We start from the raw sequence: 27,693 nt of genomic DNA, 5'->3' as shown, positions 1-27,693 counted from the left end.
GGCTTCACGAACGATCTCTTACGCTTCAAGTTATCGTAATGGATCCATTTTTTATCGCTAGTAATGATTCGGTGCAAAAATTATTATTTTTTATAACGTTCAAGCAACATGCAAAATTGTCTTTCAAGGTCTCTCAGCTTCAATTCGTATGGTACACAATTTCCCTGCTTTTGGATGAATCCTCTTGCTTGCAAACGTTTTGGTGAGAAGCTCCCAATGATTTTGCAAGCTCTTGTTGAGTTTGACAACAATTTTCATGGAGTAATGCCTACAATTCTTGGTCTTCCGTATCAAAATCACAAACTTCTGAACCGAACGAACCATCTCTCGCATGTCGAACGCGATGGAACACATTCAACAAATTAAAAAAGTAAAGCAAAACTTCCCGCATATGACGCTTTGTTGGTACAAAATTCGAAATTTTCGAAGCAAAAAAAAACTTAGCTTTTTACACTATAATGTTCAATAATGACAGATATGTACCCTTCAAAATAACATATAAGTTATTAAAAACAAAAACCGCGTTCAAAAGATACGTCATCTATTGTAAATTCTACATTTTTAAGTCATACACACAAAATATCTATAGAAAATTTCTCAATAACATAAAATTTCTGTGGCAAATTTATTGATAACATACAACTTCAATAGAAAATGTATCAGTAACTCAAAATTTCTGTAAAAAATCTATTGATAAGTTAATTTCTGGTGAAAATGTTTCGCTAACATAAAATTCATACAGTGCTTTGTTAAAAACCTACAAATTTCTATAGAATAAATACTCGCAGAAATAAAGTATGTAATAGCTTCATTAATTATTTTTTTAAATGATGGCGTATGATTAATATTATTTCAATTAACAGCAATCATACGTTGTGATTTCATGAGAAATTTGCATTAAAAACTTATTGTTAAGATTTTTAATTATTTCATCATCATTATATTTGGATTATTATAACATAATTTCAATAATTCCAATGAAAAAAAAAACATGACCTCTTAATTATATTTAAAATACATATAAAATGCAACTTTTAACCATAGTAATGATTTCATAAAATCTCAATCGTTGTTAAGTATTTTAAGCGAATATTCAACAGAAAAAAAAACTAAAATTTATTGAACGGCTCTTAATATAAACCCTCAGCTAGCAAACTGTATAAAACGAACACTTTTTTTTATTAATTGCAAGCTCTTGTTTATATATTTGTATTTATATTTTCATAATATTTTTCTACTTTTATGCAAAAAAATATAATATAATATACAAAATCCTCAGAGAGTCTTGCCATCATTTAAATATTTCAAACTATATTTTTTGTGGCAAGCATTATATTTTATTTCCTGCATAAAATTCAACAATTATTGGAATATTGAGGTTTTTCACTTGTTTGTGTATAATGTTTCTTTAACAGCAACAACTACTGAGCCAACATCACCATCATCATCATAATTTTTTTTTCAGAAATGTTCACAGAAATGTTTTGTAAATATTTTATAAAGTGCAGAAAATAGAAAAAGAAATCAGTAAAAAACTAAAGAATTGATTTTGTTATTTATCATTAATGTTGTTTTTCAGTTTGATTTTCTATTAATTGCGGTTGAAATATTGAAATGATTATTTTTATTTTTAATACAACGACGCATCAGCAGTAATAGAGGAATGAGTATATAGAGATTCATAGAAATTTGTCATAAATTAAGTAGATAAATATTGATATATTCTAATGAAATTCTGAGTTAATTAAACTTGGATGGTCTAGCTACGATTGAAGCTGAAATTGATCTAAATTTAATCCTGCGATTAAATCTAAAATTTATCATTATAAATACCTAAGGTGAAGCTAAAATAGAACTATATAAAGACCTACGATTGAACATAAAATTTAACTGAATAAAGAGATACAATTAAAGCTAAAATTTATCTTTATAAAGGCCAGCGATTGAAGCTAAAATTTATCTTTATAAAGATCTAAGATCGATGCTAAAATTGATATTTATAAAGGCCTGCGATTGAAGCTAAAATTAATTTTTATAAAGCCCTATGATTGAAGCTAAACTTGAACTTTATAAAGACCTACTATTGAAGCTAAAATTTAACTTTATAACGGCCTAAGATTGAAGCAAAACTGTATCTTTATAAAGGCTTACTATTGAAGCTAAAATTGATCTTTAAAAAGTCCTATAATTAAAGCTAAACTTGAACTTTATAAAGACCTACGATTGAAGCTAAAATTGAGCTTTATAACGGCCTAAGATTGAAGCTAAACTGGAGCTATATAAAGACCTACGATTGATGCTAAAACTTATCTTTATAAAGACCTACGATTGATGCCAAAATTAATCTTTATAAAGACTTACGATTGAAGCTAAAATTCATCTTTAAAAAGTCCTATAATTAAAGCTAAACTTGAACTTTATAAAGACTTACGATTGAAGCTAAAATTCATCTTTAAAAAATCCTATAATTAAAGCTAAACTTGAACTTTATAAAGACCTACGATTGAAGCTAAAATTGAGCTTTATAACGGCCTAAGATTGAAGCTAAACTGGAGCTTTATAAAGACCTACGATTGATGCTAAAACTTATATTTACAAAGACCTACGATTGATGCCAAAATTAATCTTTATAAAGACTTACGATTGAAGCTAAAATTGATCTTTAAAAAGTCCTATAATTAAAGCTAACATTTTTTTTATAAATACCAGTGATTGAAGCTAGAATAGAACGATATAAAGTCCTTCGATTGAAGCAAAAATTGATCTTTATAAAGACCTTCCATTGAAGCAAAAAATTATCTTTATAAATGCCTGCGATTGAAGCAAAAATTTATCTTTATGAAGACCTACGATTGATGCCAAAATAGATCTTTACAAAGGCCTGAGATTGAAGCTAAAATGTATCTTTATAAAGACCTATGAAATTGATCTTTATAAAGGCCTGCGAAGCTAAAACTTATCTTTGTAAAGACCTACGATTGATGCTAAAATTAATCTTTGTAAAGACCTACGATTGATGCTAAAATTAATCTTTGTAAAGACCTACGATTGAAGCTAAAATTGATCTTTATAAAGACCTACGATTGAAGCTAAAATTGATCTTTATAAAGGCCTGCAATTGAAGATAAAACTTATCTTTGTAAAGACCTACGATTGATGCTAAAATTAATCTTTGTAAAGACCTACGATTGAAGCTAAAATTGATCTTTATAAAGACCAACGATTGAAGCTAAAATTGATCTTTATAAAGACCTACGATTGAAGCTAAAATTGATCTCTATAAAGACCTATAAAATTGATCTTTATAAAGGCCTGTGAAGCTAAAACTTATCTTTGTAAATACTTACGATTGATGCTAAAATTAATCTTTATATCGACCTACGATTGAAGCTAAAATTGATCTTTATGAAGACCTACGATTAAAGCTAAAATTGATCTTTATAAAGACCTACGATTGGAGCTAAAATTGATCTTTATAAAGACCTACGATTGAAACTAAAATTGATCTTTATAAAGACCTACGATTGAAGCTAAAATTTATCTCTATAAAGACCTATGAAATTGATCTTTATAAAGGCCTGTGAAGCTAAAACTTATCTTTGTAAAAACTTACGATTGATGCTAAAATTAATCTTTATATCGACCTACGATTGAAGCTAAAATTGATCTTTATAAAGGCCTGCGATTGAAGCAAAAATTGATTATTATAAAGACCTACGATTGGAGCTAAAATTGAACTACGATTGAAGCAAAAATTTGTCTTTATAAAAGCCTGCGATTAAAGCAAAAATTGATCTTTATAAAGGCCTGTGATTGAAGCTAAAATTTATCTTTATAAAGACCTATGATTGAATCTAAACATGAACTTTTTAAAGACCTATGCCAAATATATATGGCGTTAACTTAGTTCTCTGTATTTGGTGGAACCAAAATGGTCCTATCTATTATGACCTGCTGACGTCTGACCAGTTCATCACGTGGAACCTTTTGAAGTGAGCATTTGCCGAAAAATGCCCAGAATATGCGGCCAAAAAAGGCAGCCGTATTTAACATGATGTGGTTGCTAAATTTTGCCTTACCCGCTTTATAGTCCAGACCTTGCCCCGTCTGACTACTATTTGTTTTGATCGATGCACAACGCTCACTCTGGGATATGCTTGATTTTGGAACAGAGTATTTGATATTGGTTTGATTCATTCTTGGCCTCAAAATATTAGAAGTTCTTTTGGTTCATCAAGATTGGAAAAGGTCATAGCCAGCCAATACTTTTATTCTTTTCATAATCAACGCTAAATAAAAATAATAAAAAAATCCCTCATTTTTAATTCCTTTCTTTTTTTTCTTCATCAAAAAATCCACATTCATTTTATTAGTCTATTTTTAGGCTTAAATTACTCTTAAACCTTATTATGCGAATATACCCTTTACAAATTGTTAATTTGGTTTAATCCTAGTTTCAATTTACAGCAATAATAATACTACTATTAAATTGCTTATAAATATTTAAATTATTTTATTGAATATTAAATAACATTGTTTAAACTAATATTAAATGCATTTAATGGTAGTTTATTATATTATTTAAATTGTTTATTATTTGTTTTCATTTGTTGTGGTTTTATGGAATGTTAAATTAAAATAAATATTACAGATTTCCATAAAAAAAAAATAAATAAAAATTGAATTTTATGCAAATAGGCAAATAAATTATTAAATTAGACTTCAGTAGAAACTTTAATCATTTTAGTGAGAAATTTTAAGAAATTTTTATTAATAAATTTCCTATAAATAACTGCTTTAGGGTGCCTTAAGTACATGAAATCACTAGAAAAAAAAACTCATGGCATGTATCAAATGTAGTAATTATTTTAATTACTTTTAATGTAGCACAGTGTTATCATTTACAGATTAAGCATATATCTCGTTACAGCACTATTTACATTAATTATTGAAATTTCTAAATCCATTGGTTAAATTCACCAAATAGGTAATAAGTAATATAGAAATGAGAGAAATAACTTCACATTTAATAAATCCTTAACCACACACGCAATGTGTGGCATACTTTTAGGGGTATTTAAAAATAAATCTGATTTAATTTAAACCAATAACTAAAAACAACTACAACAATCAATATCTACTAAAACATTAAACATGATTTAAAACGTAAAAGAAGAGATAATAAATAAATAAATATTTATCATGGTCATGCTGAAATTGGGTGCGGTTTTTGTGTTTATTGATTTTTTGCAAGGCAACCCAACATCAGCAACAAACCAAAAATAAAAACACAACCTGCTTATATTCTATTAACATTGGAACAACATCAGAAAACCTCAACATATTATGAGTTTGTGTTTGTTTTTTTCTTGTTGTCCAATTCTTTGGTATTTATATTATATTTTTCTTGTGGTATTTGCAAGGTTGGTTTAGGTGATTGAGTTTCGGAAATAACAACAAAAAAAAATCACAACTTTTGTAGAAACATTCTATTTTTTGCAAGTACAGGAGCATACAAAATTGTATAGGGGAAATAATCTCGACCTTCAAAAATATGTGTTAATATGTGAAATTTTTAATAAATTCTTTACGTATTTTAAGCTTTCCAATAAGGTACGTAGGAAGCTTTTATTTCCCATTGATCCCCTTATTTGATTTGCATTATTCAAATCCTTTAAAAACTCCTAAAATCATGCTTTATATTATATATATAAACATTATCTCTATCTATATTTGAAACTGCTTTGAATTTATTTAAATTTATTTTTCGCATTAACGAAAAATCTTTAAAACAACCAAAACTTTTCGTTTAACTCTTTCTTCATTTGTTTTATGCCAACAAATGTTTGTAACTTAAAAATCCCATAAATAAGGGTTGGTGGAAAATATATATGTATGTATCTAATAAATAAGTTTTGTTTTCGCACAATATTTGAGTAGCAAGAGCTCATTAAAAGTTTTAAATAGAAACTCAAACTCAAGTTCAAAAAGTAACAAACACGACTAAGAATTTTAAACAAATATTACTGACAAACACACACAAACGCTACACACATCCACTAACTTGCTTTGTTTGTTAATTCAACACAAAAACTACTCGTGTAGCATATTATAATGACATGTTGCAAGGATTTTTTCAAAAAGAGTCAAAATGTGTAGCAATGTGTGTGTGTCTATTGGAGGCTTAAAAATGCCATGACTACACTGTTAAGTGTAACAAGAAAAAAAGTGTTGAAAAAGTCTATTATTTGCTTTATTTCTCTGTAATTGCTAAAGCAAAAGTTTCATTGTTTGTTCGTAGGACATCTCCAAGGACTTTAATAAAAAAAAGTAACGTGATTTTAGTATTTCGCTTAAAAATGTAATTTGATTTATTTGATGTTACCATTTTGAAAATTGTTGTTTTAGGACTCAAAATTGATTAGCCAGACTAAAGGATAACAAGGTCCTATTTTACATTTTAAACAAATTTTCCCAATTGCTTGAACGAAACTAAAGGTTGAAATGTCGCAGTTAGTTTTTTAATTTGACTTAATAATGCAGGATTTTTTAAAATTTGTAGCATTTTGTACGATTGAAGCTAAAATTGATCTTTAGGAAGACCTACGATTGAAGCTAAAATTGATCGTTATAAAGACCTATGATTCAAGCTAAAATTTATCTTTATAAAGACCTACGATTGAAGCTAAAATTGATCTTTATAAAGACCTATGATTGAATCTAAACATGAACTTTATAAAAACCTACGATTGAAGCTAAAATTGATCGTTATAAAGACCTATGATTCAAGCTAAAATGTATTTTTATAAAGAACTATGATTGAAGCTAAAATTGATCTTTATAAAGACCTACGATTGAAACTAAAATTGATCGTTATAAAGACCTCTGATTCAAGCCAAAATTTATCTTTATAAAGACCTACGATTGAAGCTTAAATTTATCTTTATAAAGACCTACGACAAAAGCTAAAATTGATCTTTATAAAGACCTACGATTGAAGCTAAAATTAGTTTTTATAAAGACCCACGATTGAAGCTAAAATTGATTTTTATAAAGACCTATGATTGAAGCTAAAATTGAACTTTATAAAGACCTACGATTGATGCTAAAATTGATCTTTATAAAGACCTACGATTGAAGCTAATATTTATCATTATAAAGAAGTACGATTGAAGCTAAAATTGATCTTTATAAAGACCTACGATTGAAGCTAAAATTGATCTTTCTAAAGACCTATGATTGAATCTAAACATGAACTTTATAAAGACCTACGATTGAAGCTAAAATTAATCTTTATAAAGACCTACGATTGAAGCTAAATTTGATCTTTATAAAGACCTACGATACAAGCTAAAATTGATCATTACAAACCTCTACGATTCAAGCTGAAATTGATTTTTATAAAGACCTACGATTGAAGCTAAAATTTAACTATATAAATACCTACGATTGAAGCTAAAATTAATCTTTATAAAGACCTACGATTGAAGCTAAAATTTAACTATTTAAATTCCTACGATTGATCATCTTTTGATACCAAGAACGAATCAAGCCAATTTCCGATAATCTGTTCTGAAAAAAGCGTTCTGCATCGATCGAAAAAAATAGTAGTCGGACTGGACACGGTCTGGACTATAAAGCGGGTGAAGTAAAACTTCTCAACCACTTCAATTTAAATACTTCTTAACAGATATTGCAACCTGTGGCCGAGCGTTGTCATGGAATATTACGGTTTCATGTCTGGCCGCATACTATGGGCCTGTGATGGTCTGCTCAGATTTCAGAAGCTCATAATAGATGGGATCCTTTTGCTCCCACAAAATACAGAAAATTACCTTAGCGCCATAGATATTCAGGCTTATATTGGAAACATTTCTAACCTTTTCCTACAATTGTTATTCACTTCGTCCTAGTAGTTCGGAAGTTGTATGTATGTTTAAAGTCTTTTATTTAAATTTTCAATAATTTTTCTTACAACTTTTTTCTTATTGACCCAATTAATTCTATTGTAATTTAATTATGATTTGAAAACCCCCTCAAGCTTTAGTAAAACAATAAAAAAGAACAAAGATTTTTCAAAATTTACCAAAACAAATGGCTCGACATTAAACAGCCCTGAAGCACTTCATGAAAACCAATATAAAAAAAACAAAAGAATAGGAATCAATAACTGGCAAATTTCTATACAATTAATGAGAGAAAAAAAATAGCATCATTATGAAGAAAAGTACGCATTACACTTAACAATAAAATAGAAAATAAACCTAGAGTTTTAAATTTCATATAAACAATACACATATGCTGCATACTTTTAGGCGGTTTTTCTTGTGTGCGAGTGTAGTGTTTTGTTCTTTGCAATAATAAAACAACAACACAAAACCCTGCATACATACAATGAACAATAAAAATGAGAACAATTGTTGTTGCCTTAACCTCGATTGTTATAGAAAAACAAACAGAAGAAGAAACAACAACAACAAACAATAATATTTTAGAGTAAAAATTAAAAAACAAAAAAAAACATGGCGAACAAAAACAACACAACATAATTTCGAGGCTTGAAAACTTCGAAACAATAAAACTCAACTCTATAGAAATGTTTCAGCTGAACAAAAAAAAAACATTGAAAAGGCCATTATTTTGCCTTTATGGTAAAATAAAAGCAGTAATATAGGCATTTTGGTGTAATATACATACAAGGAACCTACTACTCACGATTGCTTTTTGTAGTACACTTACTTTTTTTAAGATTTTTTTTTCCTGATAAAAACTTAAAAACGATTTTAAAATAATCTCTACTTAAGCTGCTTTTTAAATAGCACGTGCTTTTGTTTAAGATATTTAAACTAACAAAAAATATGTACAATGCTGCTCTAAGTATAAAAAATACGCCTAAAAGTGTATAATGGATATTCGTTTCACGCCATTTTAACACCAAACCACGCACGAATGAATTCATTTGCTCTCTCAAAACTCTTTTTTAGTAGTGGTTCATTTTTTCAATTGATTTACAACAATGTTTCAATTGTTTCAATATCAAGGTAGCAAAACTTTACTTCATGGCTTATTTTGTTTTCTTTTTCAATTCAGTATGCCAACCCTTAATGTATGCTCTAGATTAGTTTAGTTAAGGCAACAGGTGCGGGTCCTAAAAGAGGAGAAAAAATCAAATTTAATTTTTTAAACACATATTTTAGATGCCAAAGAAAATTGGGTGGAAACAGCTAAAAAACACTTTTCCCCCTTTCAAATACTTAATCTAAAGACGCTCCTGTAGACCTATACATTAAGCTTTTGTAGGAATAACTAGCTGAATTTCAGCTATTTTTTTATCAGAAAAATACTAATACCTTTTAAAATATTTTGCCTTATAAAGTATTGTTTTTTTTTTGTTGGATTTTACTCCTTCTCTGGCCATCAAGTCAAATGTCAGTGCAACATTTGTTTTAAGCCATTAAAATCATGTTTAGCAACGTTGCCTAATTGTTGTTCACTGCAGTGTTGCTTTAGTTTTTTTCTTTTTATTCCACAAATGAGTACACAAATGGTTTTGAAATGCTTGGTTTGGCTAGAGAAGGTGTTGAAACTACTGCTGCTGCTAATGGCAATGAATTGTTAGTTACAGTGGTTTCTAGGGAAATTATAGTCAAGTGCTAGGATAATATATTAATTAGTAAAATACGAGGCTTACTACTTTTGTTCTGAGAATTAATGATTAACAAGTAACCGTTCTGATCTAAAGTAAATCCTTAAATAATCAAAATCGAAATATTTCCAAACTACTTGACTGATTATTGAGTGTATGACTTAAAAATAAGGGGATTTTTTCAACTTTGTTGCTTCTACTTTGAATTATTTGTACAACATAAATTTATTCAAAGTATTGGCCATTGTTAGCTATTAACTTTTCCCATCATATGAATTCTGAGCCAAAAGAACTGCTCATCTTTTGAGTCCAAGTACGAATCAAGCCAATTTCGGATACATTTATAGCGTTCAAGCATAATTTCGGACTTAAGAAATCGTCTTTAAAGGTCTCTCGGCTTCAATTCGTATGCTACCCAAATGTCCCTGCTTTTGGATGCTCGCATATGTTTTGAAATTGCTGCTGGAGTAGCTTCAATGATTCTTGTTGAGTTTGACAACAATCTTCATGGATTTATGCCTCCGATTTTTGGTCTTCAAACTTTTTTGGCTGGCCTGGGCGGTCTTTGTTTTCCGTATCAAAATCACAACTTCTGAACCGCACGTTGAAACCAGAAGTGCAATATTTTTGAAGTACGGAGTTTTAAAGTGGCATATTTTTTAATGTTAATCGGTTGTTGATCCAGCTAAGATAATGGTGCTGCCATCTGTCGTTGATTAACGATTAACGAAACTGACACAAGGCAATAATAACAATCGATTAAATCCCTATGGCAACATCATACATGTATCCGAAGACCCGCTATCATCTACTTAGCCGGAACAACATCCGTTTAAACTGATACAAACAATAACAATCGATTTAATGCCAACACCGTACAAAAGACGCACGATACTCCAATAATTAGGAAGGACAGTGCAATCTACATGAGGAAATACGCGAAAAAAACCACTACTTCAACAATTCGTATAAGATGGAGATGCTTTGTGGAAGCCAAATGCCCCCAAGTGGGGTAATGGAAAAAAAATATTTTTTAATGTAATTAAGATATTGACTTGAATTTTCAACTTATCTACCCAAAAAAAAATTTGTTACGAATAAATGTGGATCAAATTGTTCCTAATATTTGCAATCCTATTAAAATTTTAATACAAATTTTAGTTTTAGAAACTTTATTATAAAATTCAATGAAATTTTGAACGTTTTTTATATTTGTCATTCTAAATAACAAGGTATAAAAAAATTGTCAAAAGGTCAAAGGGATACCCCGAAATTCCTAAAAATTGGAGCGAAAATCCCAAAAATTTAATTTTTTACAATTTTGCCCTCAGGGTCCACATTTTATTCTGGGCTGGGAAAATACTGTGGGGATAAATAGAGAACACACCAAGGTTTCCAAAGCTGCTTTCCGTTTTCTGATCCCAGTTTTGGGATTTTGGAACTTGTGACCCAAAGTTAAAATTTTGATGAAAAAAATAGGTCAAAAACTTTTTCGCCTAAAAAACAGCAAAAATCTACTATTTATACCCTACACCACCATAGTTGGGAAGGTAAAACGCGTTTGTGCAGATGTTTGTAACGCCCAAAAATATTACTCTAACACCCACCTTAAAGTATACCGATCGACTTAGAATCACTTTCTGAGTCGATTAAACGATGTCCGTCCGTCTGGCTGGCTGGCTGGATGGTCGGCTGTCTGTCCATGTAAACCTTGTGCGCAGAGTACAGAGTATCGCAATTTTGAAGATATTTCGATCAAATTTGGTGTATATTATTTTTTCGGTCCAAGGAGGAAGCCTATTGAAACTGGCTTAAATCGGTCCATTATTTCACCTAGCCCCCACACAAATGTCCTTCCGAAATCGGACTTTATCGGTCATAAATGTTTAATTTATATATGTATCTCCACAAATTTGGCTCCAAATAAGTTTTATATATTCAAAATTCATGTCACCAAATTTTGTTACGATCGGTCCATAAATAGTCATCACTTTAACGTGCATAAATCGCTTAAAAATGTTGGTATACACACAAAATTCAACATAGTTAACTTTAATATAGACATAAATCACACGACCTAATTTCATGGTAATCGGTCCATAATTGGTCATATCTCCCATATAAGGCCCACTTCCGAAAATCACTCAAAAATATAAATTATTGAAATTTTAAAAGAAAAATGTTTTTGCTTTTTACTTAGTGTAGGGTATTATATGGTCGGGCTTGACCGACCATACTTTTTTACTTGTTTTTAATTAAAAATCGTTTATTTTTGGATCCATAGTTGATATTGCTCTGAAATCTTTTGTATATTATTGGTAATTTAGTTGTCTAACTAACAAAAAAATTCGTGTTCATTCGGGCCAAAAGTACGACCTATATTTTAAAAAGCGGACCAAGGTATGGCAAAATTTTAAAATTTAAATTTTGAAATGCCTATAACTCGAAAGATAAATAGCACATGCTAGCATGACTTAGCTGAGCGCTTTCCAAAAACGTTTAAAAAAAAACTTTGAAATATTATGGGAAACAAAAACAGTCACGTGTTTACACAGAAAAAACTATTTCTTAAACCGTTTCAATTCAAATATTTGTCACATATTGAACTGGTTTCAATTATTTCATAATTAAATCAAGTATTCATTTGCTCAAAAACTAAATTTTTTGATACTAGCTATTGAATTTTGAGTTTTGAATTTAATTATTTTGACAATTGAATATACAATTTTCGTTTTTGGTTGAATTTCAAATACAAAAATTATTGAATAGATAATTTTCGTAATTGAAAACACATTTTTGTTATTTTTTGTGTTTAAATTACGAAAATTATCTATTCAATAATTTTTGTATTTGAAATTCAACCAATAACGAAAATTGTATATTCAATTGTCAAAATAATCAAATTCAAAACTCAAAATTCAATAGAAAATATCAAAAAATTTTGTTTTTGCCAGATTTATTTCCAAAAAAAATTTGATTCTGCACTACTGTGTTCAATAACTAAGTGAGAATAAATCCTTCAAAATCACATATAAGTTATTATAAACAAAACCCGCATTCAAAAGATACGGCATCTACTGTTTCACATCTATTTTCGGTCTCTGCTTAAAACCCGAAACTTCAAATAAAATATCCAACATCTAAAGGTTATCCAATTTTCCTCAAATTTTCAGTATATGATTTAGACCTTTTGGTCATCGAAAATCCCAAAATTGCAAAATAAGTGCCACCCTAATGCATAGGTATTACAAAAAATTTAAACACTGTCTATATCCCTGCATCCAGTTGCCCATAAAATAAGAAATTCTAGTATGATTTTGTGTTTTGGGAGAAGGTTTGGTTGGTGGCTCTAAACAAAATGAGAATGTACATATGCAAGTTGGTTGGTGGGTTTGGCTGACGGGCTGGCAGCAAATGAATGGGTTGCTTTTATGGCCTTTAGATTTATGAGGCAATTAACACTAGCAAATGTTGCCAGTGCAACCATGTGGTTGCTAACTACTAATGGCTTAATAAAAATTTAGGTTAATAACAACAACAACAGAAATCCTTTTTGTCCTTTACTTAAACTAATTTTTATTTTCTCTTTTTTTCCTTTGTAGATACACGATGATTTAGAAAAAGATCACGATTTTTCTGGTTCCGGCTTTGGTCCCGATGACGAGGACTCTGACAGTGATTATCGTCACAATACGCATAAACACCAAACGGGTAAATCAAATATAAATAAGAATATTGATGACAACGATTTCATAACCACAAGTAGAAATAATCAAAATCAAAACAATATCCATCAAACATCATCAAATAGCGGCATCAATAATAATAATAATCAAGGGAATACAGGCTTCATCAGTTCCGGTGGTAGTTCGGCAACAAGTGGTAACACTGGCCTTAATACAATCGGTAAAACATTTTTAATCATTTCTCATGTGTCTCTATTATTAACTCTTTATCTCTATATCTCTCTATCTGTCAAATAAGCCATACTACAATTTGGTTTGTTGCTCTAAAACACCCAAATTTTATTTTATAAATTTAAGTATTTTTGGGTTTTCTTCTTTTTTTTGTTTTGGTTCAACTTATTTTATAAAAGAATTTTTTATTATTTGATTTTAATTTAACGTTTTTTTTTATATTACATATTATTTTCATCATCTCAATCAAATTCAAAACAATCATTTAAAAAAAAAACAAAATATCATTTTAGAAACAAATAATCATAAAAAACAATTCAATTCCTCTATTTCATTTCCTACCACACAAAACGACACTATCACTACCACTACAACAACTATTGCCCCTCACAACAACAACAATCACACATTCCAACAACATACACCTTCTATACAACACCACCAAAACACCACCTCCCATATTGTTCCCTATTTCCCAGACAAAAACAACAATCAGCAAGAAAATCATGGCAAAATTGTGCCACCACCACCCCCTATTCACCATCACGATGATGAAGATTTCAATATTGAGGAGGAAGAGGAGGGTGGCATTTTAGCTGGCAGCGGTGATGGCGGTCTCATTGATCGTGGCAACGACAATGACGACGACGATCATACCGGCGATGTAGATGAAGATACGGGTGATGAATTACCTGATATCACTAAATATGATCATGGCATCTTCAATTCAGCCACTCCTCCTAAAACCGACCATGATCACTCCAATACCCATGATGGTGACAGTGATGATTTCGAAGAAGAGGAGCATTTCGATCACAATCAACCAATTGATCACGATGATGATGATGGTGATGATGATGACAACGAGGATGATGATCATGATGACGTTGATGATGTACACAAAACACATTCCGAAGATGGCACTGAAATTTATACCGATATTACCGATGAATCTAGCACTGGATCGTCATCATCATCTTCTTCGTCTACTACCGAGAAACGACGTCAGTGTATTTCAGTTATATTTTTTTTACTGTCTCTCTATCTCTTTCTTTATCTGTCTCTGTTTTTTTTAATTTCTTTGGCTCTTTTTATTTAATTTTATTTTGCTTGGCCGCTTGTTTTGTTATTATTTCTATTCTTATTTGCTTTCGTTTCCTTGTATTGTTTTGTTCGTAGTGTAATTGAAAACAGAATTTGAAAAGGTTAAGATTTTGCCATTCCACAGTGGGGCAGAATCAAACATTTTTTGGAAATAAATCTGGCATTTCTAAATGGCTGGTCCGATTGGGATAAAATTTGAAGTGGGTGTAGCCAAGGAGTATTCGAGTTTAAGTTATTATAAAGGGCCCTACAAATTCTCCAGGGGCGGCGTTATGGGGGCTCAAAGTAGGGTTCCTTCGACATGTAAACACGTTCAATTTTTTGCCCCATCCGATATTTTTGAAAAGCTCTCGGCTAGGTCTTAAAAAATATGCTTACGTGTGCTATCCTTTACAATTTCCGAGTTATAGGCAATTTTTGAAAATTTAAATTTAAAAATTTTGCCATACCTTGATCCGTTTTTTTTAAATATAGGGCGTAATTTTGAACTGAATAGACTCGATTTCTTTGTTAGTTACAAAAGATTTCAGAGTAATATCAATTACGAATCCAAAAATAAATGATTTTTAATATAAAAATTCAAAAAATAGTAAATTTTTTTTCGGTTTTTTGGGCGAAAAGGTTTAACTCTTTTTTATTAAAAAAAAAAATTTCTTTAAGAACATATAACAATTTTATGTTTTTCTGTAAGCTATCTTTACGGAGAAGATTTTGGTATAAAAAACATGTCCTATTTATCGCATATGTCGCCCCTACGACCTTCGGGATTTAACCTATTTTTTTATCAAAATTTGGGCCACTTTTTCTAATATTCCAAAGCCGGTATCAGAAAACGGAGATCAGCTTTGGAAACCTTCATGTTTTTCCTATTTATCCCCAAAGCATTTTCCCAGCTCCGAAGGAAATGTGAACCTTATGGGCGAAATTGCAAAAAATACCATTTTTGGGATTTTCGCTCCAATTTTTTGGAATTGCGAGATTCCCTTTGAAATTTTGACAAGTTTCTTCACACAAATTTAAAAAACCTTAAAAATTCCAATGAGTTTTTATTAAAATTTGAATAGGATTTCAAATATTAACAACAATTTGATCCACATTTATTCCGAACAAATTTTTTTTTTGTGTAGATTAGTTAATTTTTGGTGTTACAAAAAAAATTCAAGTCAATATCTGAATTAGATTAAAAAATATGCCACTTCAAAACTAAGTCCTTCAAGAATATTGCACTTTTTAATCTTCAGAGAGGTATTCTATAGGAAATAAATCTTTAAACTCAGTTTTTCATTTATAAAAATGAAAATACAGAGAAATAGTTATAGATAGATCAGGCTAAAGTTTCCCGAGTTTAATTCCACTTTTAATTCTAAAATTTTATATTTCAAATTCTGTTTTTAATTATTGATTTCTATTTGTTTTCCTTCAGTAATTGGCATGATTTGTAGTAGTTAATTTTATTTGTTTAATTTATATAATTTATTGGCTCTTAATTTGTATTATATTAGCTTTAAATTATTTTATTTGGTAGTTTTAAAAACAAATTTTATTTTATAGACACCATTTTTAAGAATTTATTTTTGTATCCCACGCCCCAAATTTTATTATTATTTTATAATTTTTAAATAATTATTTTAAACTACACTTTTTGGACACCCTCGAAATACTAAAAGCATCACACTGATCACATATTTTGGACCCAAAACCACCTTTTTGTATAACTATATAATGTATCTATCCCTGTCTTCATGCGAATATAGTAAATGGGCCCTTTATATTATCTCACCTTTGCTGAACAATATTAATAAATTACACTTTACATACACAAAATGTAATTTTTAAGATTTTTAAACATCAAAAACCCATCACAATCTTTACACTCACTCACTGGTATTTGTCTATTCACAAATATTTACATACTCATAATGTATCACAGAATGTTTTCATCATTATCATAATTCTATCTATCCTTCATTGAATCATATTCATACAGTCTTCAATCATTCATTCATTCATTAATTTTGCTCGACCATTTTCTGTTCGTATTCATTCATTCCTCCATGTTTATTTGTTGTTACTACTTTTTTTTACAAACTTTTCACATCTCAATCCATTGTTATTGTTATAGTTACAGTTATTTACATACGCTCATATTCTCTCAACATGTTATTTTCTTTCATTATCTCTTTTTTTATTGTTGTTTTTATTATTTAATAAACAAACAAACATACATGTGCTTATTTAGTAAGAGTACTTTTGTGTGTGTATGGGCGTTCATTGTTTATTGAGTGTGCTGTTTTACATGTGTTTAACAACAGCAACAACAACGAAAACAGCAAAACAAACTAAAATGGAGTTTTTAGTTTGGTTTTTCTCTTCATTGTTCTATTTCATATTTGTTCTACTACTCTAAATTCAATGTTTGTTTTTGTTTATGTTCTATTTGCCATTGTTTTTAATTTCGAGGTTAAGGGTTGTGTTCTCACTGTTTATATCCTAATATTTGTATAATTTTCTAATTAAATGCTTTATTTTTAATATATTTTTTCACTAATCATTACTACTTAAGAATTAAAGCAATTTTTTTAAGGGTAATGTGTATTTTAACTGAGTTTTTTATTAAAATTAAAACGTTTTAAACAGCTGTTAAGGCTACTTGCATTAAAACAAACATAATATTACGAAAATTATATTTTTGAAATAGTATTTTAAAATTTTTAATTACCATCATTTTATTGTTAGGTTTCCATCAATATTTTTTTTACTTTTTGCACTCCATTTGGGTTCTCCAAAAACAATACTAAAAAATCATTAATTATACGAAGAGATTTTGAATTAAGATATTACTAGAAATGTTTAATTAAATTTGAAATTTTTCTTCAAAATTGGCCATGTTTGAATAGGACTGAGAAGCGATCTGTTGCCGCAAATTGATCAACTTTTAGATAATTTAAGTTTTCCTTTAAAATTATTGACCGCATAACTTAAAAAGGCGGGATTTACAATAGATGGCATATCATTTGAACGCGGTTTTCGTTTTTAAAAGCTTATATGTCATTTTGAAGGGTACATATCTGTCATTTATTTTCACTTGGTTATTGAACATTATAATGTCAACAGCAAAGTTTTTTTTTTGCTACGAAAATGTCGAATTTTGTACTAACGAATCGTCATATGCGGGAAGTTTATCTTTAGTTCTTTAATTTGAAAAAAAGTGCCGCTGAAGTATACCGAATGCTCACCATAGGTTATGGTGAATGTGTTCCATCCGCTTCAACATGCGATAGATGGTTTTTGTGGTTCAGAAGTGGTGATTTTGACACGGAGCACAAAGATCGCTCAGGCCAGCCGAAAAAGTTTGAAGACCAAGAATTGGAAGCATTACTCCATGAAGATTGTTGTAAAACTCAACAAGATCTTGCTAAATCATTGGGAGCAACTCAAGCAGCAATTTCAAAACGTTTGCGATTTCTAATTTCTTTCAAACGCAGGGAAATTGGGTACCATACGAATTTGAAGCCGAGAGACCTTGAAATGCTGCTTGAACGCTATAAAAGAAATTGTACCTAATCATTACTTGCGATGAAAAAAGGATCCATTACGATAACCCGAAGCGTAAGAGATCGTATGTGAAGCCCGGCTAACTTGCCGAATCGAAACCAAAGTCAAATATCCATGGCGCTGAGATAATACTCTGTATTTGGTGGGACCAAAAGGATCCTATCCATTATGAGCTGCTGAAATCTGGCCAGATCATCACAGGAAACCTGTACCGAACGCAATTGAGCGAGTATTGGCCAAAAAACGCCCAGAATAGAGGTTGCAAAAATCAAAAATTTCATGTGCCCATAAAAAATATTGAATAAACATATTTTACAGAAAACTGTCCAACGATTTAAAATATGCTACTCTGATTATAATCCGATTTTTGGTTCAGAAGATATAGCCCTTCAAAGTTGACTGATTTTCAGTGTTCAAAAAAACAGATAATTTTTAGGAAATTTGGTCCACTTTCAGATACAGAATCTCAAAAACTATGTAACGGATCGGCATTATTTTTAATTCTATTGATAGATCTATTTATTAAGAAAAGAATAAAAATGAAAATTGTACTGTTTGCATTGTATTTGTCCAGGTAAATCGATATTTACCAACTATTAATTTTTTCAATATTTCTCAACTTTAATAGGAAATAAAAAAAAAAACTATAAATTTCCACATTTGCCATATTTTCAAAACAAGTTCTTTGATTATTCCTTTATCCAATGCAAAAATTTCCAGCTGCCCGTCGTGCCCTTTTCCTAGAGGTAAAATTTTGAAAAAAGACATGGTTCGAAAAATTAGTTTTCTTGAATTTTTAGGCTATTTGTGATATATAACCGTGACAACCCATTAGATATACCTTTTAACTTTGCTAACCCATAAGTAGTCATCACCTAAAAGGCGAAACACTTTCCAAATAAGTACTGATTTCATAGGTTGATCAATTACACTGCGGAACAGAGATTTTGGTGCCCGAGATTTGAACTAAGTTTTGTACAAGTTGATGAACCCTCATGTCATACTTGTTTTTTTCCAGTCAGCTCGAGTTTTCGAAATATCGCGTTTTTTATATTTTCATTGAATATCCTATTTTTTTTGCGTTTTTCTTAAAAATTTTGGGTAATGCAGCTAAGAATGTGAAATTTTTTTAGCATGAGACTGGTCTACATAAACATATGCTTCTTTTGAGTACAATAATTCTAATGGATGTTTTGGCATATTTGTTTGATCTTTAAGGAATGTTGAAATTTGACTTTTTCACCATTATCCTTAATAAAATTTTACGTTATGAAAATTTTAAATACAAATTTAGCACTGCACATTCAAGGCATTATAGAGAACATAGTTTTTAATTAAAATGAAAAATTAGTTAAAAATTTAATGAAATATTTAGATAATATCACGAAATTTTACATCCTAAAAAACAATTTTGTATTTACCTGATTTACAGCGTTTTTGGTGAAAATATCTTAAAATTTGTATTAAAAATACTAGTATTTTATAGAAAAAAAATGATGTATTTCTTCATTATATATCCAGGAATTGTCTAAGTTACGAATTTGAATACCAAAGTAAGCAAAATACAATTGGAGAACAGTGTATGTAATTGATTTTCGCTGATCTTTTAATATATATTCGTCACAAAAGTAACAAAACATATTAGGATCTTTAACACAGCATCTCATCTTACTAGCCATAATGGAATAATATAACAAGAGGAATTATATTTATCAAAAAAAAAAGTGTAAAACATTCAAGTTACGAACATTTGTATAATTGTTTTAATACGAAATACATATAAAAAATATCGTAAAACTTTGAGTTATTCGCCAAATAGTTTAGTATATTTTCAGCGAATTTTCAATATTTTTATATAAATTAGTTTATTGATATGTTTTTATTATATATAGTGAAAAAATGTTGAACCCTTTTCCCTTTATAAGGATGAAACTGAAAAAGGTGAATTTTCAACATCAATATCACCAATATATCCTGAAACTTAGATAAACAAAATTGATGTCAAAGAAAAGATAATTTTGTGTAGAATACCAGTACAAAAATGCGTTTTTAATTTTAGTCTCCATTTATGAAATAATCAAACAAAAAGAGAAAAAATACAGAATAACCAAAAAAATTAAAACCGCGATATCTTAAAAACAAGAGCAGCTCAAAAACAACTAAAGATAGTATTGACTATGAAATGTCCCATACATGTTTTATCAAAAACATTTTCCGCGGCACCAAACCAAAATGTCAATTTTGTTCCTTTGTGTTATCAATCATATGCCTTTTGGATTATTTTATTTGGTTCAAAAGTTATGATTTTTGCAACAAAAAAACTCAAATTTCGCCACTGTGCAACGCTCGGCCACATGTTGCAATACCTGTTCAAAAGTATTTAGAATAATGTGGTTGGGATGTTGTGCCTCACCCGCTTTATAGTCCGGACCTTGTTCCGTACGACTACTATTTGAATAAACTGTTTTGAAACTCTCTTAAAAAGTAGTTTAAATTTTTATTTTTTTTATATGAAATAAATTTTTGTTCAAAACTATAAACAAACTCTTATGAATGAATGCCCATAATATTGCGGTTTTACCCACATATTTGCATCTGGCATAATAAAAACTTAAATGATTTTTAATTTAAATGGCATTTTAATGAATTTTAATATTCATTTAGAAATATTTTGTTTGTGTTATTTTTTCTATTTGCTCTCCTCATATTGTTTATTTTAAACAATATAATAATAATATTTAATAATATTTACCTAATATAAAGTATAAAACCCACAAAAATACACACACATGTATTTATACAACTAATTGAATTTGCAATATTTAGTTTTGCCGACAAATAATGGACATTTTGCAAATTTAATTGCATATTTTTAGATGTTTAACCAATAATACACATTAGCATAAAGTGTTTTTAATGTTTGGATAACAAACAAACAAACAAGCAAACAAATAAACTACTTAATGAGGAGAAGCAGTTATTTAATATAATAAACATTTAGTTATTTTATTTAAAAAATAAAAAAAAAACAATAAATAAATAATTTAAATTAAATTAAAGTTATGAATTCATAAACATTTAAATTATTTCTACAAATTATTACTATAAATTGAACTAATGCTAACTAATTTTATATTAGCCTATTTTTAGGCAAATTTAATTGGCATAACTTATTAAAAATATGTCGCCTGATTTTTTTTTTTTTTTTGTAAGCATTTAAAGTTTTTTGTCTATTTTAAGGCCTAAAAGATTTAGTTTTATTTTTTTTTTAATTTTTGTTTACAGTGAATTTACTCTGCTAGATTTTAAATAATTTTTGTTTGCTCTTCTTTGTTATTCATGGCACATTTAACACAAGAAACTTACAAGAAAACATTTATATATTTTACGCACTAAATATGACACAGCATACTTCTAGGAGTTCCAAAGTAAATTGTGCAAAATTTCATTGAATTTTGCTTAACAAAATACCATGAAAAAAATGCTTATTTTTATATTACTTATATATTTACAAGTCATTTTATTACTAATAGAAATTGTCGGAAAAATATAATTAAGTAAGAATGCTGTTGTTGCAACGGAATTTAAAATTATAGAGAAGAATTTGTGCATAATGATGGTGATGATGGGTGTGGTTAACTAAGCTCTCACTTAAACGAAATAGCAAATAATCTTTACTAATTTAAAGGAACTATTAAGTGATTTTCTGAGTAATTCTTTGGAAAGCAAAATTAAGTCAATTGCTTACTTTTTAATTCCCAAGTAATCCAGTCTAGAGTTAATAATCTCTTAATTTGCTCTAAATAATCGATTTTTATACCCTTCACAATGAGTTGCAAGGGTACTCAGAGTAAACAGATTCGTAGTAACAACCGAATTTGTTGCCAATCGAATGATTCTGCCTTGGTGACCGAATTTTACAGTTGTGGCTATAAAATTTTAAACTGGTAACAAAAGGTTGGTTGTTTCAACCGAAATTCTTCCTTATTAACTGATTTTCAGTTGCTAAAACAGAAAAATTGAATGTGTGCATTCGAATCATTCGATTGACAACAAATTCGGTTGCCATTACGAATCTGTTTTCTCTGTGTATATATAAGTTTGTCATTCCATTTGTAATTTCTACATTTTTCATTTGCGACCCCACAAAGTATATATATTCGGGATCGTTATAGATAGCGGAGTCGATATAGCCATGTCGTTCTGTCCGTCTTTGTGTTGAAATCAACTTTCCGAAGCCCCTAAATAACTTACATACAGGATTCTTACATCAATATCTCCGAAATTCTTCCGGCTCGGTTGCTATTTAAAATCGAGAAAATCGGTCCACAAATGGCGGAGATATAAGGAAAAACCCAGGACAAACCATGATAGATAGAAAGACCTGTGCAACGACGTATATAAGACAATATTAAGTTGGACCTATTATGGGTAAAAATCGGAAAAAATATTTTTTAACCCGAATAAAAAAATTCGGGTGAAAAAAAATTTTTTTTTTTTAATATTTAGTGAAAAAAAATTTTTTCCTAAATATAAAAAAAAAATTTTCACCAAAAATTATTTTTTTTCACAAAATATTAAAAAAAAAAAATTAAATTTTTAAAAAAAACATTTTAAATTTAAAAAATTTAGAAATTAAAAAAAAATTTAAAAAACAATTTTGAAAAAAACAACTGGAAAAAAATTAAATTTTGTTTACCAAAAAATATTTACAATTTTTATTTTAAAGTATAATTTGGTGAGGGGTATATAAGATTCGGCACAACCGAATATAGCTCTCTTACTTGATTATATTGTAATCGTTAACCGATTTTGCTCAAATTTCCAGCATTTGTTTTTAAGAACTTGGGAGCATTGAAAATCCAAAAAGTTTAAATGATATGTATGAATCTGTTTTAAAAAATATGCCCTTATTCTCCTTGGGCTGTTTGTTACATACATTATAATTTATTCAATTTACCCTAGCTTGTTTTGAATAATTCCTTTACAAAATTTAACTTAAAGTTACATACTTAGTTGGAATTTCTCTATAGTTGCATATTTACGTTCTCATATACATAATGTATTCGCGAGTCTTTGAAATTATAGTATGTTAATTTCAAGGATATTCTTGGTAAAACATAACAAAACAGGAAAGAATGAAAAAAAAATAAAAAATCTGCCACTCAATGACTTTTATGATGACGTCGATATCATATTCATTGTCATCCGTTACTGCCATTTCATCATGAAGAATATTTTATGTAACATTGCATGCATTCATGACTTTCTTTATACCCAGTTACTTCTTTTCACTTCGCCTTATTATAGCCTTCACCATGTGAAGCAAGGTTATAAATAAGTTTGTCATTTCGTTGGTAATTTCTATCATATTCATATAAACATGAAGAATATAATTGTATTATTATGATACTAACATTAACATATTATGTTATTAATGCATCAGATATAACTTTGAGAATTTTGTTACTTAAAATGTGTAATATCGGTCCAAATAACTGAAAATAAACAAAAAAATCTACTGCTTTTGTTTATTACCCAGTGTTTAATTTTTTAAGTCATGGAAATATAACCATATACGGACACCAGTACGTGATAAAATACCAAAAAAAAGACTCTTGTCTCCCAGTTTTGCCCAAAGTCATGCACTCTTTTTATGGATTTGGGTCGTCGGTGTAATTTTTTGCAAAAAAGTGATTATTTTCTCTGGCTCGTATCTTGCAAAAAGTTCGGAATTTTACTCTGTCAGGCAAAATTGTAACCCTTGTCATAAAGAACAAAAATTGTGAAAATATAAAACCAAAAAAACTTCATCTTCAAGATCAAAATCGCAAAAAACTTAAAAATTTAAATTTAGAAATACATTTTTTTTAAAGCTGCCTAAAAGTATGCTTTAGTTTATAATAATTTAATAAAGGAATTATTTTTTCTCACTAACTTATATTGACCTACCTAAACGGTATTAAGAATCATTCCTAAGAAGTTCATATGTTCTAGAAAGTTGTTTATTGAGATCTTAGCTACATTTTTGTAGTTGATTGTTTCCTTGAATTTTGAACGGTATGCTACCTATGGCCCTAAATAGGGGAAAAAAGGTAAAAAAAAATAGATTTTTGCGATTTTGATCTTGAGGATAAGTTTTTTTGATTTTATAAGTTCACAATTTTTGTTCTTTATGACAAGGACTACAACATTTCCTCAGAGAGTAAATCAAAATTCGGAACTGTTTGCAAGATATGTGACTGAGAAAATGATCACTGTTTTGCAAAAATGACACCAGGACCCCAAATCTTTGGGGGCCCATAAAAAAAGGGCATGACTTTGGGCAAAACTAGGAGACAAGGGTCTTTTATCACGTAGTGGTGTCTGTATATATATTTCCATGACTCAAAAAATTATACACAGTGTAATTTTCTTTTATAACTTTCAAGTATCATTTCGATCATGCAAAATCGTATTACAAGATCTCTCGGCTTTTGGATGAATCCTGCTGCTCGCAAACGATTTGAAATTGATGCTTGAGTATCTTCCAACGATTTTGCAAGTCCTTGCTGAATTTGACTACATTCTTCATGGAGTAAAGCCTCCAATTCTTGGTCTTCAAACTTTTTTGGCTGACCTGGGCAATCTTTGTCTTCTGAACAGCACAAAACACCTCTCTCACATTGAAACCGATGAAACACATTTACCATAAGCTTTGGTGAGCAATTGGTGTGCTTCAGCGGCACTTTTTTTTTATCAGACAATAATTTTATTTTCACATATTGATGGTGGGTATACCAGGATCGTCACTACTGTTGTGAAGGGTATCTAAAATTCAGCACAGTCATATATAGCACTTTTGTTTTTTTGTCAGCCAGTCACTCCCCTTAATTTTCTGCACATCATGAGGTACGCCGCCATAAAATTGTTTCCTAATGAAAATCCTTGTGTTGAATCTTGCTTCAGCAAAAGTTAATCAGTTCAGTGTTTATTTTTTTTTTTTGTCATGTTGTTTTCTTGTCTTGTTTCTTTGTCAGTTTTTGTCGTTGTTTAAAAATTGTTATGCCAGTTGTTCTCCCTTCTGTTCACTCGAATTCTTTTAAGTTATTTTAAGTCGTAAACAAAATTGCGAGAGAGAAAAAAGGTTTTCATTTGATTTGAATATAAAAAGAATTTGGGAAAACAACAGCTTGTTTTTAAGTGGTTATTGACTGCAGTTATTGAGAATGATTAGGAGAACGAAATTTTGAAGATTTTTTCTTAGTTTTGTTAAGAATTTCCAAAAAAAAAGTCAAGATTTCTTAAGCTATTAAAGGCTAGATATTAGAGTTGTCATATCAGTTTTCGAATTATTCAAAAAACCGGCTATTCGAACTGGTTTTTGATAGACAAAATCGATAACGGATTTTACTCCATAACTCTAAGAAAATCTCAGAAGAATTTCTTAGTGGGAACTTTGATAAAACAATTTTATAATTTGAACCTGTCACAGTTCGGAAGTCGCTGTCAACTGTCAAAGTTCAGAAATCTTTATTGGAAAACCCTTATTATTTTGAGTAATTTTCTCCTTGAGAATTATTTTATGTACCAAAATAAAAATTATTTTTGAACAAAACCATTTAAACATTTCAAATAAAACCGCATTTGTAATATGAAAACTAAAAAATTAAATACAAAATTCAATTATCAAAATTTTAGTTGGGACTTATTCATAATAAAATTTTAAATTTTTAAAAGGTTTATAAAACAAAATTTGTTTATATTATGAATATGGATGTTTATGTTTAATCCGGCTTAAATCTAAATACATTGAGTTAAAAACAATTCTAGTTTGTTTTAAAATCAAAAAACAAAACGATAAATAAACCAATTTCAGTTATTATAGATTTTACATACTAAATAAACTCTGTGGTAATTTGTTGCTTATATTAGGAGATTTCACAATAAGCATAATTGTAATCTGAGGCGTAACAACAAATCTTGATGGCAAAACAAAATTTGAAATTAATCTTCTTTGTGTTTGGAAAATATACGAGTACATACAAGATTGAATTCAATTTAAACAAAGAATGTAATATAAGTGTGTTCTCTAATCCATAGTGGGTCCGATCTAGACAAAATTTGGAAAGAGATAACTCAATCATGTAACCGTATTTTTATACCCTACTATTCCAAATATTGAAATATTTGACCTTTGACCTTCACGATTTAAGGGTTATCGTTTTCCGATTTTATTAAAAGTTCCAGAGTATATTTAGAATTATCTGGACTATAATATATAAGTTTTGCTTAAAATTCATAAGAGTAAGGAAATAGAGCTCATTCGCCTAAAAATTGCCAAATAATTGGTTTTTCTCGAAAATTTCAAAATTTAAATCGCAGGTACGGAAAAACTATACGAGATATTTTCATAATTTTTTCACATTTTTATTCCCTATTATATTCTTAATAAATCCCAATGAGATGATCAAATAATTCTGAAATTTGTTTAACAAAATTTTTAAAAATTTGAAAATGGAGTTTTGAAACTGCCGTTAAAAAAAATTTATTTTTTTGTTCATACTTAAGAATAGGTTAGCGGCATCCTACGAAGACAAAAACTCATATACAAGTAAATATGGACTTATTTTAAGTAAAAATGAGCTTTAATTTTAATATTTATCAAAATATGTTAATTGTGTTCCTACCTTATTCTAGTTGCCTGAGACACGTTAATGACCTGGCGAATTTTTAATAACTTTAACATTTTTTGACCAATTTCTGTTTTTATGTCTCATTAGAAGGACAATTGCGTACACATTTCGATTCTTTTAAATTAAATTGCAAAAGTAATTTTTTAATGGCAAAATTTTTACAAAAACTGAAAAAAAATGCATTTTTTCCCCTTGTAAATGCATATCAAAACTTCAGAGGGCTTGCGGCACGTCTTATCCCCAACCGATTTACTTAAAATTTTTTCAGGATGATTTTTTACTAATGTTCCCCAAACTGGAGGGTGAGAATGGCCAAAATCCAACTTTCGTTTATTAAGGGCCACCCTAGTATAAATATTCTGGATCCTTATAGATAGCAGAGTCGATTATGCCATCTTCGTCTGTCGGTTGAAATCAACTTTCCGATGTTTTTTTTCGCAAAATATTAAGAAAAAAGAAAAAAAATTTTTTTAATTTAAAAAAGAAATATTTTAAAAAACAATTCGAAAAAATTGTTTTTCCAAAAAATTAAAAAAAACAAATTTGTAAACGAGCCACCGATTTCTTTCCAAAATATTTTTTTTTTAAATCACTGAGCAACTTTCATTAATAATTTAGTCCATTCACAACTACAACTACTATTCCAATCGCAACAGATACATCTTCTATCTATATATATAAAAATGAAATGGTCCATGTATGTAATGTCATCACATGGGAACGGCTGGAGCGATTTGGCTGATTTTTTTTGTATTCGATTGGAAATTTAAAATTCGGATTTTTTTTTGAGTCCAGT

At 29.2% G+C, this 27,693-nt stretch overlaps 1 protein-coding gene across 1 annotated transcript in view; it reads left to right on the top strand.

Annotated features, from left to right (window-relative positions):
- Positions 1 to 27,693, top strand: part of Sdc (Syndecan) — a 510,046-nt gene that overhangs the window by 461,590 nt on the left and 20,763 nt on the right. The window contains exons 4-5 of the mRNA XM_065514507.1: positions 13,249 to 13,552; positions 14,043 to 14,567. Coding sequence (XP_065370579.1) covers positions 13,249 to 13,552; positions 14,043 to 14,567 — 829 coding nt within the window. The remainder of the gene's footprint in view (positions 1 to 13,248; positions 13,553 to 14,042; positions 14,568 to 27,693) is intronic.

This window comes from Calliphora vicina, chromosome 5 (assembly GCF_958450345.1).
Source record: "Calliphora vicina chromosome 5, idCalVici1.1, whole genome shotgun sequence".
Classification (NCBI taxonomy): Eukaryota; Metazoa; Arthropoda; class Insecta; order Diptera; family Calliphoridae; genus Calliphora; species Calliphora vicina.
This window is presented reverse-complemented; position numbering and strand designations above follow the sequence as displayed.